General features: G+C 37.9%; 1 protein-coding gene across 2 annotated transcripts in view; it reads right to left on the minus strand.

The window, feature by feature from the left end:
- The window catches only part of LOC126298349 (mothers against decapentaplegic homolog 3-like), a 199,148-nt gene that overhangs the window by 87,551 nt on the left and 96,132 nt on the right, over positions 1 to 15,465 (minus strand). For both annotated transcript variants that reach the window (XM_049989643.1, XM_049989644.1), the window contains exon 2: positions 12,276 to 12,469. In XM_049989643.1, coding sequence (XP_049845600.1) covers positions 12,276 to 12,469 — 194 coding nt within the window. The remainder of the gene's footprint in view (positions 1 to 12,275; positions 12,470 to 15,465) is intronic.

Consider the following 15,465-nt stretch of genomic DNA (forward strand, 5'->3'; position numbering starts at 1 on the left):
GCTTTTACTTTATTCAGTTTTGCAGTATGAGATACACACAACCATGAGTTGTCACCACTGAAAGACACATAAGAAAATTCCTTCTTTCACCACCCCTCCCCCACAGTGACTAATTTATTAACCACTTAGTTTATAAACAACAGACTGACTAAGGTGGCAGCATATTTGTTGTTGATCAAATACTTCCACACAACCTACTTTCAGTCAGCACCCCATGGAGGTAATAACAACCAACATTTTTTTCAGGCATCAGGTAAAAAAGAATTACATTGTAAATATGAATATCTAAAGTTAAACCAGATTACTGATAGAAACGATAGTGCAGATACTATCGATTGATCAATAGTTTATGATTAAGTAACACTAGTTAGAGGCACTAAGAGTAAGAGGAGTGGTTAACAGAGTAGAGTCAGTAGATATCACACGTCTCCAGTGGATCAAAGTACACTCGGAAACATATATTGGATCCACAACATATCAGTAGTGGGGGTCCCTCAAGGATGTCCACTGGGCCCGGTATTGTTTCTGGTATATATAGAAATGATTTCCCACAACACATCAGCCATGGAGAGAAGATATTGTTTGCTGATGACAGCAACATATTAATCACCAGGAAGACACCAGCACAAATGCTGGAAAAATTCTACTGACGTGCTGAGGAATGTCTACAAATGGTTGAAGGAAAACAAAGCAACCCTCAAGATAAAACAAATACAATATGCTTTAGATTTAATATGAAAGAGAGTCTCTTGAATTTAAAACTAGATAACTTCTCCATAGATTATGCTCCTACAACAAAATTCTTAGGGTTGCACACTGACAACCAAATGAAGTGGAATGAACGTGCTATGAAACTCTCAAAAAAGATAACATGTTACCCACTTACAGTCCTTGCTTCCGCATGCACTGATAACTGTATACTTTAGTTATGTTCATTCAGTGATGGTATAATTTTCTGGGGAAACAGTGCTCAGAATTTAAAATGCACAAGAGAGCAGTAAGAATTTATTGAGAAAAGCAGTGAGTGGGGCCACTGCAGAGAATTTTTCAAAATGTTAGAATTTCTAACTGTACCTTGTGAATTTATATTCCAAACCAGTGTATATTAAGAAAAATAAAGTAAACTATAGTACAATAACAAGTCACTGTCTTCACCTAGACAAAAAAAATCCACATAAGACTCAAAATAGTTTCTTGTATGAAGGTATAAAACAGTATAATAAACTACTGCAGGTAATAAAAGAAACATAACATGTACTGCTTTAGGAAAAATCTTAAATTGTATTTGCAGGAACACTGTTTTTACACCATAAGTGAATTCCTTAGTAAAAATGATTGTAAATAACTTTTGTCTCAATGTTTGACAACGTGTAACGAAAACTGTTTAAATATGTGACTGTACACAAACTGACAATGTCCATACATTTTAAAACATCTAGGTTGTGGTCTCCAGTCCTGAGACTGGTTTGATGCAGCTCTCCACACTACCCTAGCCTGTGCAAGCTGCTTCATCTCCCAGTCCTTACTGCAACCAACATCCTTCTGAATCTGCTTAGTGTATTCATCACTTGGTCTCACTAACCAAAACGGCCTTGCTGTGATGGTACTGCGAATGGCTGAAAGCAAGGGGGGAAACTACGGCCGTAATCTTTCCCGAGGACATGCAGCTTTACTGTATGGCTAAATGATGATGGCGTCCTAAAATGTCTAAGGATGGCTAAATCAATAAATTGAATGCAAGATTCTAACTGTGGCTTTCCTGAAAGACATTCTGAAATGTTGATATTCACTGAAGTACCAAGCTACACAGAAATAGGAAATTAATATGTGATCTGATACAAAGCATGTCTTCTTCCTGTCACAAGCTGAATATATTTGAAAAAGAAATTTAATTCAAGAGTATTTTCACTTTCCAACAATTCTTGAACATATTTTTTTTTCTGAAACAGACATTGCAGCATTCTCAAATTTTACGTCTGATCTTAGGAAGGAATTTGCAGCAAGATTCCAAGACTTCGCTGAGAGAGAAGTTATCACAATTCTTAAAATCACCTTTTGAAGTTTGTCCAATGGCAGAATGGACTGATGTGGCTGTGAAATTGTTCTTCCAATCAAAGCCTTTCCTCCAAATGGACTTGAAGGAAGAAATCTCCTTCAAACATGTAAAACTGTGTCCATCGATGAATTTTGGAGGAAACATTTTCCAGAAAAATAAGGAAATTGCAAAAATTTACCTGCTATTGTGTTTGTCTCCACATATGCCTGTGAACTTTGTGTTCTCCAGTGTCTGTTGTACATGTTCTATTTACTGTTGAACCAGCCATAGTGCTGCCTTGATCACCAACCTGCTCCCCATGTGAACCTAACTTGAATAAAAAAAAAGTGCCACAAGACTGCAAATGAATTTTCTCCCATTGATTTCTGAATACAGTAATACCTACCTATAGTTATTCATGTTATTCTCTGAGTGAAAATTAAAATAATATTAGTAAGGAACATAAGGGGTTTCTTAAAAAAAAAAAAAAAAAAAAAAAAAAAATATATATATATATATATAAAAAAAACTCGATACACATTTTCAAAAGTACCTGAACCCCATCCACGACAGCACAGGGGCCCGAACCTCAGTTGTGTTCCAACCGCTCACTTTGCAATATTGCTACGTCTAGGCACTCTATTTGGTTCAATCTCCAGGCTTGTCATTCTGTCGTGTCATCTTCGTCATTCACTCATCACTTCTGTTGCCTTTCTCTACTTTTCGGTGACTCACTATCAACACCCTTGGTCAGTGTATCCCAGTCATATTGAGTTAGTATAATTTTTGCTGCCTTTTTAAACTCTTCCACACTCGGTTGATGCAAGTGGGTATGGAACAGCAGCAGAATTGCTTTGAATGGAAATAGAATGAGATGAAGAGGCACATAAAACGATAGTGTTTGTGAGTCATTTGCCACAACCTGCCGACTGTAATTATGGTATTTCAGAATTAGAGGCTTTAACCATAGTACTCGGTATGCAGAAGTTCGAACCTTACGTGCTACGTCACAAACTCATAATATAAAGTGACAGTCTTAAAAACTTGCAAATTAAGGCACGCGAGACTCACAAGGTGCCGAGAAGTTTTGAACTGTGCAAAGAATCGGGAATTCCTTTAATGGAGAAGGATGAAGAACATACTTTCAACATCGCAGCAGGTCAGCAATTGTTGGTTAATATATTAAAAAACTAGAAACCCGCCTTGATTGCAAAAAAAGCACCTAGTGTTAACCTAGGTTTCGGCGTAGATAACTACACCTTCTCCAGAACAATAAAACCCACAAGTGCCTAAGAAGACCTTTGTCAATGATTAAAAGAACACCACAGCTATATAATTATAAACAAAGAAAAGAAAACACAAACAGTACATATTTAAAAAGTCAAAATCACTACTTAACTTAATGGTGTAAGCTCCACCTCACATCGGCCTATGTTTGATGGGCCATGACCCGCCATAAACTGCCAAAATTTATGGCGGGTCATGGCCCATCGAACATAGGCCGGTGTGAGGTGGAGTGTACACCATTAAGTTAAGTAGTGGTTTTGACTTTGTACATATGTACTGCTTGTGTTTTCCTTTTTTTCGTTTATAAATGTATAGCTATGGTGTTCTTTTAATCATTGACAAAGGTCTTCTTAGGCAATTGTGGGTTTTATTGTTCTGAAGAAGGTGTAGTTATCTACGCTGAAACCTAGGTTAACACTAGGTGCTTTTTTCGCAATCAAGGCGGGTTTCTAGTTTCTTAATATGAAGTACATACCTTTGCTATGCATGAAGTCGAACAGGAAACTGCCTCGAAGAAAGTCTTTGAGAACTTAAGGAGAGAGCAAAATGATGACGATATACTGAAGCTAATGAAAACTCATTTAGGGGATCCCAGTTATCCTAAGGCAGCCCAGTACTATTGCCTGCACAATGGAATTTTTTTTTTCTACAAACGAAAGTTAAATTCAGCAGAACGGAAGCTATATCTCCCTCACATAGCACGTTTCCTATTGCTGTGCCAATGAACTCAACGATGTCACGTAGTACGATTCAGGTGTTGTCATCGATTTTTTGCCTAGAAGGTTTAAATGAAGTAATAGTGTCAGACAACGGCCCTCGGTTCACATCCCATGAGTTTGAAACATTTTGTGAATACAATGGCATACTGCATCCAACTAGTGCACCATTCCATCCACAGACAAATGGTGAAGCAGAACGTTTTGTCAGAACATTCAAGCAGCAGATGGCCAAACTTCGCCCTGACAGCACCAGGGATCAAGCCTTGCAACTGTTTCTTGCCTTGTATCACTCGCACCCACGAGATGGAACATTGCCATCAGAATTGCTTCACAGCCACCAACATCGCACATTGCTCCACCCCCCTCAGCATCCAGCATGACATGAAGGCCGCAAGTATCATGTAATCCCGCACAATATTGTCGTCTACAGGGTTTTTAGCGGCAGCAGTTAATGGGCGTGAGGAGAGATCACCCATCAACTTGGTGCTTGCATGTATCTTATTTCAGATTCCGATGGTTTGCAGTGCCACCATCAAAATCAACTTCGCCTGTGTCATGTACATGATGATCTTTCAGTGTCTCTTTCCCCCAGATTCACGGGTCCAGAGGACAGTGTGGCCATAGCAGCCGCCAGACGGTGTTATCACAACATCGCAGGACAACCCCATGGAGACAGGGCCTCTGCCTCCACTCGCCCTACCGATGGAGCTGGACCCGCCCACACCACAGCAGTCGCCACCCTCTTCATCTGGTTCATGGCAGCAAGAGGTGGATGTGTGCCCCCTGCTCATTTTCTGGGGGATGTTTTCGCCAGGGTGCAGGCTGGATGGCAGGGTACAGCTGGAAGCTTGGATGGCGGGGTACGGCCAGATGCTGGACGTCCTCTGCAACCACAACTTCTGGTCCATCAGAGTGTCCATGCTCCTGCATCACCTGTCACAGTCGCACTCCATACATGATCATGCTCCGTCGCTTTGGGGGGGAGTAATGTTCTGGTGTAACCACAAGTGCCGGAATGAAGATGCAGAATGCAAGAGCAGAGAAGATGGTGAGGAAACGGCGGTCAATGGTGCGCGGAATTGGACTGCATCATGCCAAGAGTGACACCTGGAAGAAGGGAATATAAACGACACTACTGCTAGCCTCAGCTGCTCAGATCAGCACTGTATTGCGGACATTAGTTATCAGTGATGTGTGTCAACTTGCCTGAACATTTCACATATCAAGGACTCTAAGTTATATTGCATGTCGCCCCTCGTTTGCGATTACTACTTGTAAATCTTCAAAGTTAAGTATTGTCAATTTCTTTATAGACATAAAACTACTAATGTTATTTGTTTGAATTGTTGTATAGCATTCCAAGACTGCAACACCCTGTAGGCACCCAATTAGGGATGAGTGGGCAAGACCCCACGTATAAAGTTTGGCTGAAATCGGTCCTGTGCTTTGGAGGAGATGTGGATTATACATATGTACATCAGTTTTTAGAATATCTGTGGATATCTTGATGTTCTTTACATAGGAGATTTTGCACTGGTATTTGCAACAGGCAGAAGATGTGTTTTGTTGGTGTTGCACATTTACTCTATTTTGACCTAGATAAACTCATGCTGCAGTGTTCATCTTCGGCAAGCAAGTGTAGAAGTTGGCACGAAAACAGACAAGTAAAAAAATCCATGAAATTAACAAGTTTATTTAAAGCCGACTTTGGAATTTGCCATTGTGTGTGATGAGGTATGCAAGATCCATAAGCTGATTCAAAATTCTAGATTCACATATTTTACTGTTTGCAAAACTTCCGCATAATCTTTCACAGACTGTATTGTGATATATAGTGAAATTTAAAAAAATTGTAAGTGATGCAATAAACCCGTACTGTTTGTTATCATCAACTGAAGAATGAATCATCTTTGTGTACCTTTAAAATTTTTGAGAACAGTGTGTTTATCCTGATTCAAAACAATCATTCTCTAATTTCATAACATAATTACATGAGAAATAGGTTATTTTTTAGAATTTTCAGATGTTTACAAAACTACTTTTTCATAAGTTATCCGTACGAGTGTTTTGGATAACTCTTATCGTAGCACGTCGGCATTTGTGGTTCACAGTTACTGCCAAAGAATAGATCTCAAATTTCACTGTATATTAACACAAATAAATGTGCATTTTTGAGAATTTTTGGAAGTTACTGTTGGCCTGTGCAAATCCTAATTTTTAGTAAATCAGCATTTGTGATTTAGTCACTGCAGCAAATATTGTAACAAACATATTGTGTTACATCTAGTTTTCTCTTAAAGAGGAGAACATATTATCTACATTTATTGCAAATTAACTCTATTTTTTACTTTGCTAACAATTAAAGTAAACCTCAGAAGATTTTGTGAGACTAGTAACTTTTAACAAAGGTTTTTCTGTTGCCTTAATAGAAATCTGGTTTTGTGTATTTGCTTCAAGTCTTATGGTGAATTATTAATTTTTAATCAGCAAGCTTAGTTTAAAGTTATTTGTTCACTGTTATGTAATACATTGCACCTGCCAAAATCCAGCCCCACTGTGTATACTGTTCTCGGACTTGGTACGAGTTGGTTGACATTTGTAAGTAGCTGGAAATCACAATGACTACTGTCAAAACATTGTTGGCTGCTGAGAATTGATGTGTTGGAAGAGTTCACGAGAATCATATATGTGTGGTATGGTAACAAAGGTACCTCAAGTACTATCCTCTGCTGTGGATTCTGCTCCTCTGCAGGAACTACGGAATCTGTCATTACTCGCCCACTTGACTGCGAGTGGTGTTTCAATGGTAGATTTAAGTGTCCTGTACAGTGTGGACAGAGACCATGGAGGACTCAGTGTTATTATGATCCCCCCAATGAACACCAATGACCAAGTTGGAGGTGCTGTCTTTCACTGAAACTGAGCCAGTGGGACTCACTTCCACCTGTTTTGGGAAACCTGATTTGTCCAGCATCAAGAGGTGGTAAACGCAAAAGGATAGGGATCTATTAATCATCAGCAGTTCAAATGTGTGGCAAATGATGGCACCCTTTAGGGAAATGGCAGCAAGAGACAGGAAAGGGCGCCACTTGCATTCAGTATGGATGTCTGGGAGCCTCATTCAACATGTTGAAGAGGCTATTCCAGCAACAATTGCGGAAATATGGTGCAACCAACTGCAGATTGTGGTGGACATCAGAACAAGTTATGCCTGTTGTGTGGGCTCCAAGGTCATACTTGGGTCATTCCAGTGACTTACAGGGAAGGTTGAGAAGGCCAGCCTCACGCTTGGAGTTTCAATGAGGCTCACAATTTGCAGCACAGTCCCCAGAACTGATTGTGGCCCCTTGGTTCTGAGTTAACTGGAAGGACAATCAGAGACTTTGAAGGTTCTGTGACAAGTTAAGCTCTGACTTCCTGGACTTGCACCATAGGGTTGAGAATTGTAGGGTCCCCATAAATAGATCAAATGTGCACTACAGATCAGAGGCTGCTACTCAGGTTGCTGACTTCATGCGGGGTACACACAGGGCTTTTATATTAGGTGACTCTCCATCCAATCCAGATTATGATAGCTGTAGGAAACCCAGAAGTATCAGTGTAAGATCGAAAGAAATGCCTCCCACACCTTAGAGTATTAAGATCCTAGTGGTCAACTATTGAAGCATTCACAACAAAGTCCCAAAGTTCAAAGTGCTCCTGAAAAGCAGTGAAGCTCACTTGGTACAGAAAGCTGGTTGAAACCTAAAACTGATAGCAGTGAGAATTTTGGGGAAAATTTAAGTGTATATTGAAGGGATATGCTAATGGGGAATGGAGATGGTGTATTTGTCACAGCAGACAAGAAACTCAAATCCAACATGATAGAAATTGAAGTTACATGTGAGATTGTTCGGATAAGACTCAGTATGAAGTGTGGGCATAAAATGGTTACTGAATACTTCTACTGTCCACCAGGATCATCTTCTGATGTAACCAGAAACTTTAGAGACAACTTCAGTTCACTTGTAAGTAAGTTCCCCAATCATACTGTAATCATCATTGGAGACTTTAACCATCCATCAATCACATGGGGAAATTACAGTTTTGTTAGTGGTGGATGTGATAAAACATCTGTGAAACATTACTAAATGCCCTCTCTGAAAGCAACCTACAACAGATAGTTCAAAACCCCACTCATGATAGAAATATATTAAATCTAATGACAACAAACTGACCTGACCTCCTTGAGGGTGGGCATATCGAAGCTGGTATCAGTGACCATGAACAGTCGTAGTACAAAGGGCAACTAAAATGAGGATAAAGATTTATATGTTTGGTAAACTAGATAAAGAAGCAGTAATATCATATCTCAATGAGAAATTTGAAACTTTTAGCTCAGAACAGAAGCAAGTAGCAGAATTATACATAAAATTTAAAAGAACAGTTGACCATTCACTTGATAGTTATGGACCCTAAATGGTATAGAGACACTTACAGAAACTCCCAAAGAAATAAACTACTCCATAATAGATGCAAGGTAAGGTAAAGAGCAGTATATAGAGAAATGGTGAATGAAAAGCATTTGTTTATCAAGAGAGCAATGCATGAGGTTTTCGGTGATCACCACAGCTGGATACTGTCTAATAATCTTTCACAAAACCCAAAGAAATTCTGGTTGTATGCAAAGGCAGTTAGTAGCAACAACATTAACTTTGAGTCACTAAACAGGTGAGACAGGAGCTAAAATTGAGGGCAGCAAAGCAAAAGTAGAAATGAAGAACTCTGTTTTCAAATGTTCCTTTACCAAGAAAAACCTATGGGTTTTACCTAAATTTAATTCTTGTACCACTAAAAAGCTAAGTGAAGTAGACATTAATGTCAGTGGTGTTGAGAAATAGCAAAATCGTTAAAATTGAACAAAGCCCCAGTGCCTGATGGAATCCTTATCAGATTTTACACTGAATTTGCAACAGAGACAGCCCCTCTTTTAAGTATAATCTATTATAGCTCTCTCGAGCAAAAAACCATGCCCAAGGATTAGAAGAGAGCACAGATCATACTTGTCTACAAAAAAGGTAGCAGAACCAATCACAAAACTACTGTCCAATATTGGGTTGACACCAATTTGTTGTAGAATCTTAGAACATATTCAGATCTCAAACATAATGAAGTATCTTTAACAGAAAGACTTCCTCCATTTCAAACAGCATTGATTAAAAAAAACATTGATATTGTGAAGCCCAACTCACAATTTTCTCACATGACATATTGAAAGCTTTGGATCCAAGCAGACAGGTAGATGCAGTATTTTTTGATTTCCAAAAAGCATCTGACTCAGTACCACACCTAGCTTATTGTCAAAAGTATGGTCTTATGGGGTATCAAATGAAATTAGTGACTGGATTGAGGACTATTTTGTTGGAAGGACACAGAGTGTTATCTTGGGTAGTCATCGTCAGGTGTAGAAGTAACTGCAGGTGTGCCCCAGGGAAGTGTTTTGGGATGCTAGCTGTACATTTTGTATACCACTGACCTCGCAGGCAATATTAATAGTAAGCTCAGAATTTTTGCAGATGATGGAGTTATCTATTATGAAATACTGTCTGAAAGAAACTGCATAAATATTCAGTCAGATCTTGATAAGATTTCAGAATCGTGTAAAGGGTGGCAATTTGCTTTAAATGTTCAGAAATGTAAAATTGTGCACTTCAAAAAAAAAGTAAAAAAAAAAGTTAATCTGTGATTATAATATCGATGAGTCACAGTTGGAACTGCCCAACTCATACAAGTACCTGGGTGTAACAAACACTCTGTACAGATATGAAATGGAATGATCACAAGCCTAAAGCAAGCGGTAGACTTTGGGTTATTGGCGCAATCAGTCTAAAATGGAGATAGCTTACAAATCACTTGTGCAACCCAAACTACAATATTGGTCAAGTGTGTGGAACCTGTAACCAAATAGGTCTAACAGGGGATACTGAACATATACAGAGAAGGTCAGCAAGAATGGTCAAAGGTTTGTTTGACCTGTGTGAGAGTGTCACAGAGATGCTGAAGAAATTGAACTGACAGACTCTTTAAGATAGATGTAGGCCATACCAAGGAAGTCAACTAACGAAGTTTCGCGAGTCAGCTTTGAATGATGAATCTAGGAATATACTACGACCCACTACATATTGCTCACATAGTGATGGTGATGAAAAGATTAGAGTAATTACAGCGTGCACTGAGGCTTTTAAACATGCATTCTTTTAATGCTGCATATGTGAATGAAATGGAAAGAAACCCTAGTAAATGGTACAATGGGATGTGATCTGTGCCATGCACTTCACAGTGGTTTGCAGAGTATGCATGAAGTTGTCGATAGTTGTACTACAAGCATAATACAACAGCATGAAGATGATCTGTATAATACACTTAATTGAAATTGTATGTTATATGTGCATGGTATGTGTTTATGCTACATTTTGATGTTTCATCCTAGTTAGAAATATGTTTGACAAAATATTTGTGTGTGTAACTTCACTGGCTTTCATTTATCTTTCTGCTTACACTGTTGCTAATATGTTTATGAGGCACTTGATAATAAGGAGGAGGTCCTAAAATGGGCCATGGAATTAAATAAATATGTACACGATGCAGCTGAGATGGTTTCAATGAAACTTTGATCTCCTTGTAGATATAACAGCCATAGAACTCTAGAATTAACATGCAAAAAATTATGCAAAAAATCTGCATGTACATCTATACAGATACTCTGTAAATCACACTTAAGTGCCTTGCAGAGAGTTCATCGAACCACCTTCACAATAAGTCTCTATTATTTCACTCTTGAACAGTGTGCAGAAAAAATGAAGACCTATATCTTTCCATGTGAGCTCTGATTTTTCCTTATTTTATTATGAGCCTGATCAGTGTTTCCTTAGTGAAAGGCCTTTTAATATTGCAAACAATATTTTGCAACAAGTTTGTGAAGGCCAGTACACAGAAGTAAAGCTGTGGTGATGGGTCATGAGACATTCATGGATGGCTCAGCCACTTAGAACACTGCCCGTGATGTCGAGGTTCTGGCTTCAAGTCCTGTTTTTAACTTCATTATTAAGGGAGTGACTTATCAACTTACAAGTGTACAAGGAGGTACCTAAAAAAAGCTGTAATAAGATTGCCATGGGTGGAGCTTGTGTAGTACACATTTCTACCACTAGGCGTATACAGCACAACTCATTGCCAGTTCAGTGCCGCCTCTGTTGTCAACCTGGCTTTTTCTGTTTGTCTGCAGTGATTGTTTTTGCTAGCACTATTTTGTTGTTGTTTAATTCTTTATGATTTCAAGTTTAAATGAACAACATGCATCTGTGAAATTTTGTTTTCTACTCAGCAAAAATGCTGCTGAAACTGTTTTAATGTTGAAAACAGTTTAACAAGATGATCCTAAATACTCTCAAATGTACAAGTGGTTTGCTTGATTTAGAAAAGGTAAAGTGTTGACTTATGAAAAACCTTGTTCTGGATGTCCAACAAGAGCGTAGTTCATTCAGAGTTTGTTCCCCCAGGTCAGATCATGATTCAAACCTTTTAGTTGTGAGTTTTAAGAAGATTACGCAACACTGTTCATCAAAAAAGACCCCATTAGTGATAGACAGGAGACTGGTTCTTCCACCACGACAATGCACCTGCACACACAGCCACCTTTGTTTGACAGTTTTTGGCTAAAAATGGCATGGCTCCACTGCCCCACACACCTTACTTACCTGACCTGACTCCATTTGATTTTTTCTTATTTACACACATGAAAAGGGGCATGAAAGGACACCGATTTGATAACATTGAAGAAGTCACGAAAAAAATGAGGGAGGAGCTGTCAGCCATATGACGACAGAAAATGTTTCCAACAGTGCAAGCACCGGTGGGACAAATATATTAGTTGTAAAGGAGAATATTTTGAAGGGGATAAGGTTGTTTTGTAAACATTTTGAAAATAGATAGCTTTTAAAAAACAATTCCAGTTTTTTCAGTAGCCCTCTCATATACCCTTAACATATTTTTGTAAGGGAAAGTTCAGTTTTATTTGACTTTGTAACACAGAGGACGGAATACGAATGGTATCTGATCACTGAGTTTCAGTTTGTTACCAACTTCTATATAATGTTGATAGAACTACCTGTAACGAATCTATCTTTGTGTACATTAATCCATTAGACTAACATGTTTAAAAATTCTTTTACAGTGTTAAAATAAATTTATATTACCTGGTGTCTCCACTCGCTGATAGTGATAAGGATTAACACAGACCTCATCACGTTTCAAGTTGAAGGCATATTCACACGATTCAATTGCTCTGAGCTCATGATGCGACTGTAACTCCGGCCAGCGCCACAGTCGGCAATAGATAACGTGAGGTAAACCTTTTCTATGTGATACTTGCAGTCTTCCATCCAATGACCTACAACAGTTTCAAAATTACGATATCAATCACTGCACTCCATCAATAAATGAGTATAAATGCAAATTTGCAGAAAAATACTATAGAACTTTATCTTCACAGTTTACTATAACGGCATCACATCTGGATCAGTGTATGGATGGAAGGTAACTATTTACCACAGCCAAGGTCTCTAGTTTATCTACATTCTAGGTTCTCATGAAGGTAACTGAAATTGAAAACTTAATAGGAGTTTCATATCATAGCATCTTCTTAGTTTTGAACCTAAATTTGAAGACTGAAGCAACTGCCACTAATTGTTACATATATAATGCAGAATGTAGTAGTTGGGCACCTGGATGCGTATTTCACAGGGGGAGAATATAATTCACATATCTTTTTTTATAATTTTATTTCATGGATGACTAGTACTCATTAACTTTTACAATTGCCAGTTTTTGTTGTGTTCTACCCCCATCTTCAAGTCTATAAATAAGAAAACAAAATCTACATATAGTGATGGAGGAGGAAAATATTAAAAGTGCCCTACCAACATTGCAACAAAAGAAGCATTGTAACAGAGGCACATGTATTGTCATAAGCCTCTTCTCCATACATTACAATCTTCAATTTTTCGCATCCAAGTTGGTCCAGTTTGTTTCGCTGTTATCAGTCCATCTTCAGTTGGGTTGTCCTTAGGTGTTTTCTTATTTCAAGAAGTCCACCACACAATCATCTTTGTCCATTTCCACTGTTCCGTCTCACTGAATGCCCTGCCCACCTCAATTTGTGTTTCGTAATGATCACTATCATGTTCTCAACTTCTGTATTTTCTTTTATCCATTTTTAACCCTCTTCTTGTTATGCCCAACATGTATCTATCCATTGCTTGTTGGGAAACACCCAAATTTTTGAACTTTCTGTGCATTTAATGTTGTGTTTCATTTCTGGCAGTTAGTACTGGCAGTATACACTTTCAGTTCAAACTACATTTGTAATTTACTTGTAAATACCACATTCAGTTTCACAAATTAACTTCAAGTCATTTTTACCTTCATGCTTACTCCTTCAAATGTCCATTCATTTGTTGTTTTCCTAAGCACTGAAATTTGTCAATTGTTTCTATAGTTTTATTATTAGCTCACACTGTTTTCGTATGAGCATACTGGTCTTACATTATTTTAGTCATACTGTAATTAATCGTCAGGCCTAGTGTTCTGCCAGCTCTGCTCTGTTCCACAACCCTTTGCTCAAGTACTTCTGGATCCACAGAAAGCAAAACACTGTCATCTGGGAACTGGTGGTGGTTCAAATAACATTTGTTTATGCATGTTCCTCCTCCATCCCAGTTTAATGATGTGAAGATCCCTTTCGAGGTTTCTGAAAATAGCCTTGTTTAACTCCTTTCTTATTTCCAAAATTTTCACTTTCTTGATGTAATCAGATGGAATGTGATGCCTTGTACATATTCTTCAGCACACTGATGAAGCTAGATTTTATTCCTTGGTACTATAGGGTTTCCAGAAGAGACTTACACCGTCAAACAGTCTCACAGTACATAACACTGCTCCTTTCTGCAACTCCTTTGACAACCTGCAACCAGTAGACAGTCCATCACATTACATACACTTCCAAAGCCAGCTTCTCCTCATGCCTGGTTAAAGTTCAAAGTTAATACTATAAGGATTTTTGTAAAGTCTTGTATACTGCTAACAAAAGATGAAAGGGCATGTAGTTCTTCACATCTTCCATGTTGCCTTTTTGCAGATTAGAAAAATTATAGCATTGTTTCATCTATCTGGTATCATTATCTTATACTAACATTCTGTGAATAATTGTGGAAGTTCTGCTTCCATTCTGGAGCTAGTAAGTTTGTTCCTCATTGCATCAGTAACAAGTAGAACACTCACTGCAATACTAGCATATGTCAAAGACTATGCCCAATCTTATCATATACTACACTTCTGAGTCATAGTGAGGTATTTCCTACAGTTGACAATCTTGTGCAAAGATTTTTAATTTTTATATCTTATTTTATTAAACATTCATTTCACATATCCTGGCTCACAGGCATTTGTGTTCCAATCTTATTTAAAATTTGAAGCTCTTCCTGAATTTCTAAATGTTGTGACAGAAGATGCACGAGTCTATGCAGCACTAAGTAGAAGTAAATGTAGCTCAATGGATGACTGGACCTTGCAATAACAACAACATTCTTGCATGTGTGTTTTCGCAAGTCTTTGACACTTATTTCCCACCCTTCCTGAAATCATAAGGTCCATGAAGATAACTGTTTTTTCCTACTAGAGTAATGCGGTGAATAATATTTTTGAGTAGGATGTATTCATTTTCTGCACTAGTGAAATAACACCTCAGTCTCCTTAAAGCAATATGATGCACTCGTCTATATATCACTTATAATACAATAATTTTCCCTTACTTCTTCAAAGAATCTTGTTTCTAATCAATTGATACTATTTTTGCCATCATAACTAATAATTTGCCTCCAGCAATAGATATGAAGTAATTATACACCAACACGAAATCGAGCATAGCCATATGTTGAAGAGCTTTGCAAGTTGATATTCTCCTAGGAATTTCATTTTTTTCTTATTGCCTTGATAGCATCCTTTAGTGAATACTAGTGTACATGGTATTGGTTTTCTATGTTTAGTAAGATTAGGATGGCATTGTTTGGGATTTGAATGTTTTTATTTTCATATGCAAAGCTAGCACTTTTTTTAATGTTTAAATATATTAGATGTGTGAAGCATTCAACCAGCTTTTCCTTCCTTAAATTCAGTGCCTAATTTTATGCTGTTCACAATTGCTCTGAAGAATTTCTCATCCTTGTGCACTTTTACTTGTGCCCGCAAATTTCTCTCTGTTGGGAATACAGAAAGTTGGAATTACCAATTTTCCTCTTTGACTCACTGTGGAATTATCTGTAGTCCTTTTTAAACTTTACAATACATTTTTAAATAATCGTTTTGCAAATATGTTCCTCCTCATAAATA

This window comes from Schistocerca gregaria, chromosome X, assembly GCF_023897955.1.
Source record: "Schistocerca gregaria isolate iqSchGreg1 chromosome X, iqSchGreg1.2, whole genome shotgun sequence".
Classification (NCBI taxonomy): Eukaryota; Metazoa; Arthropoda; class Insecta; order Orthoptera; family Acrididae; genus Schistocerca; species Schistocerca gregaria.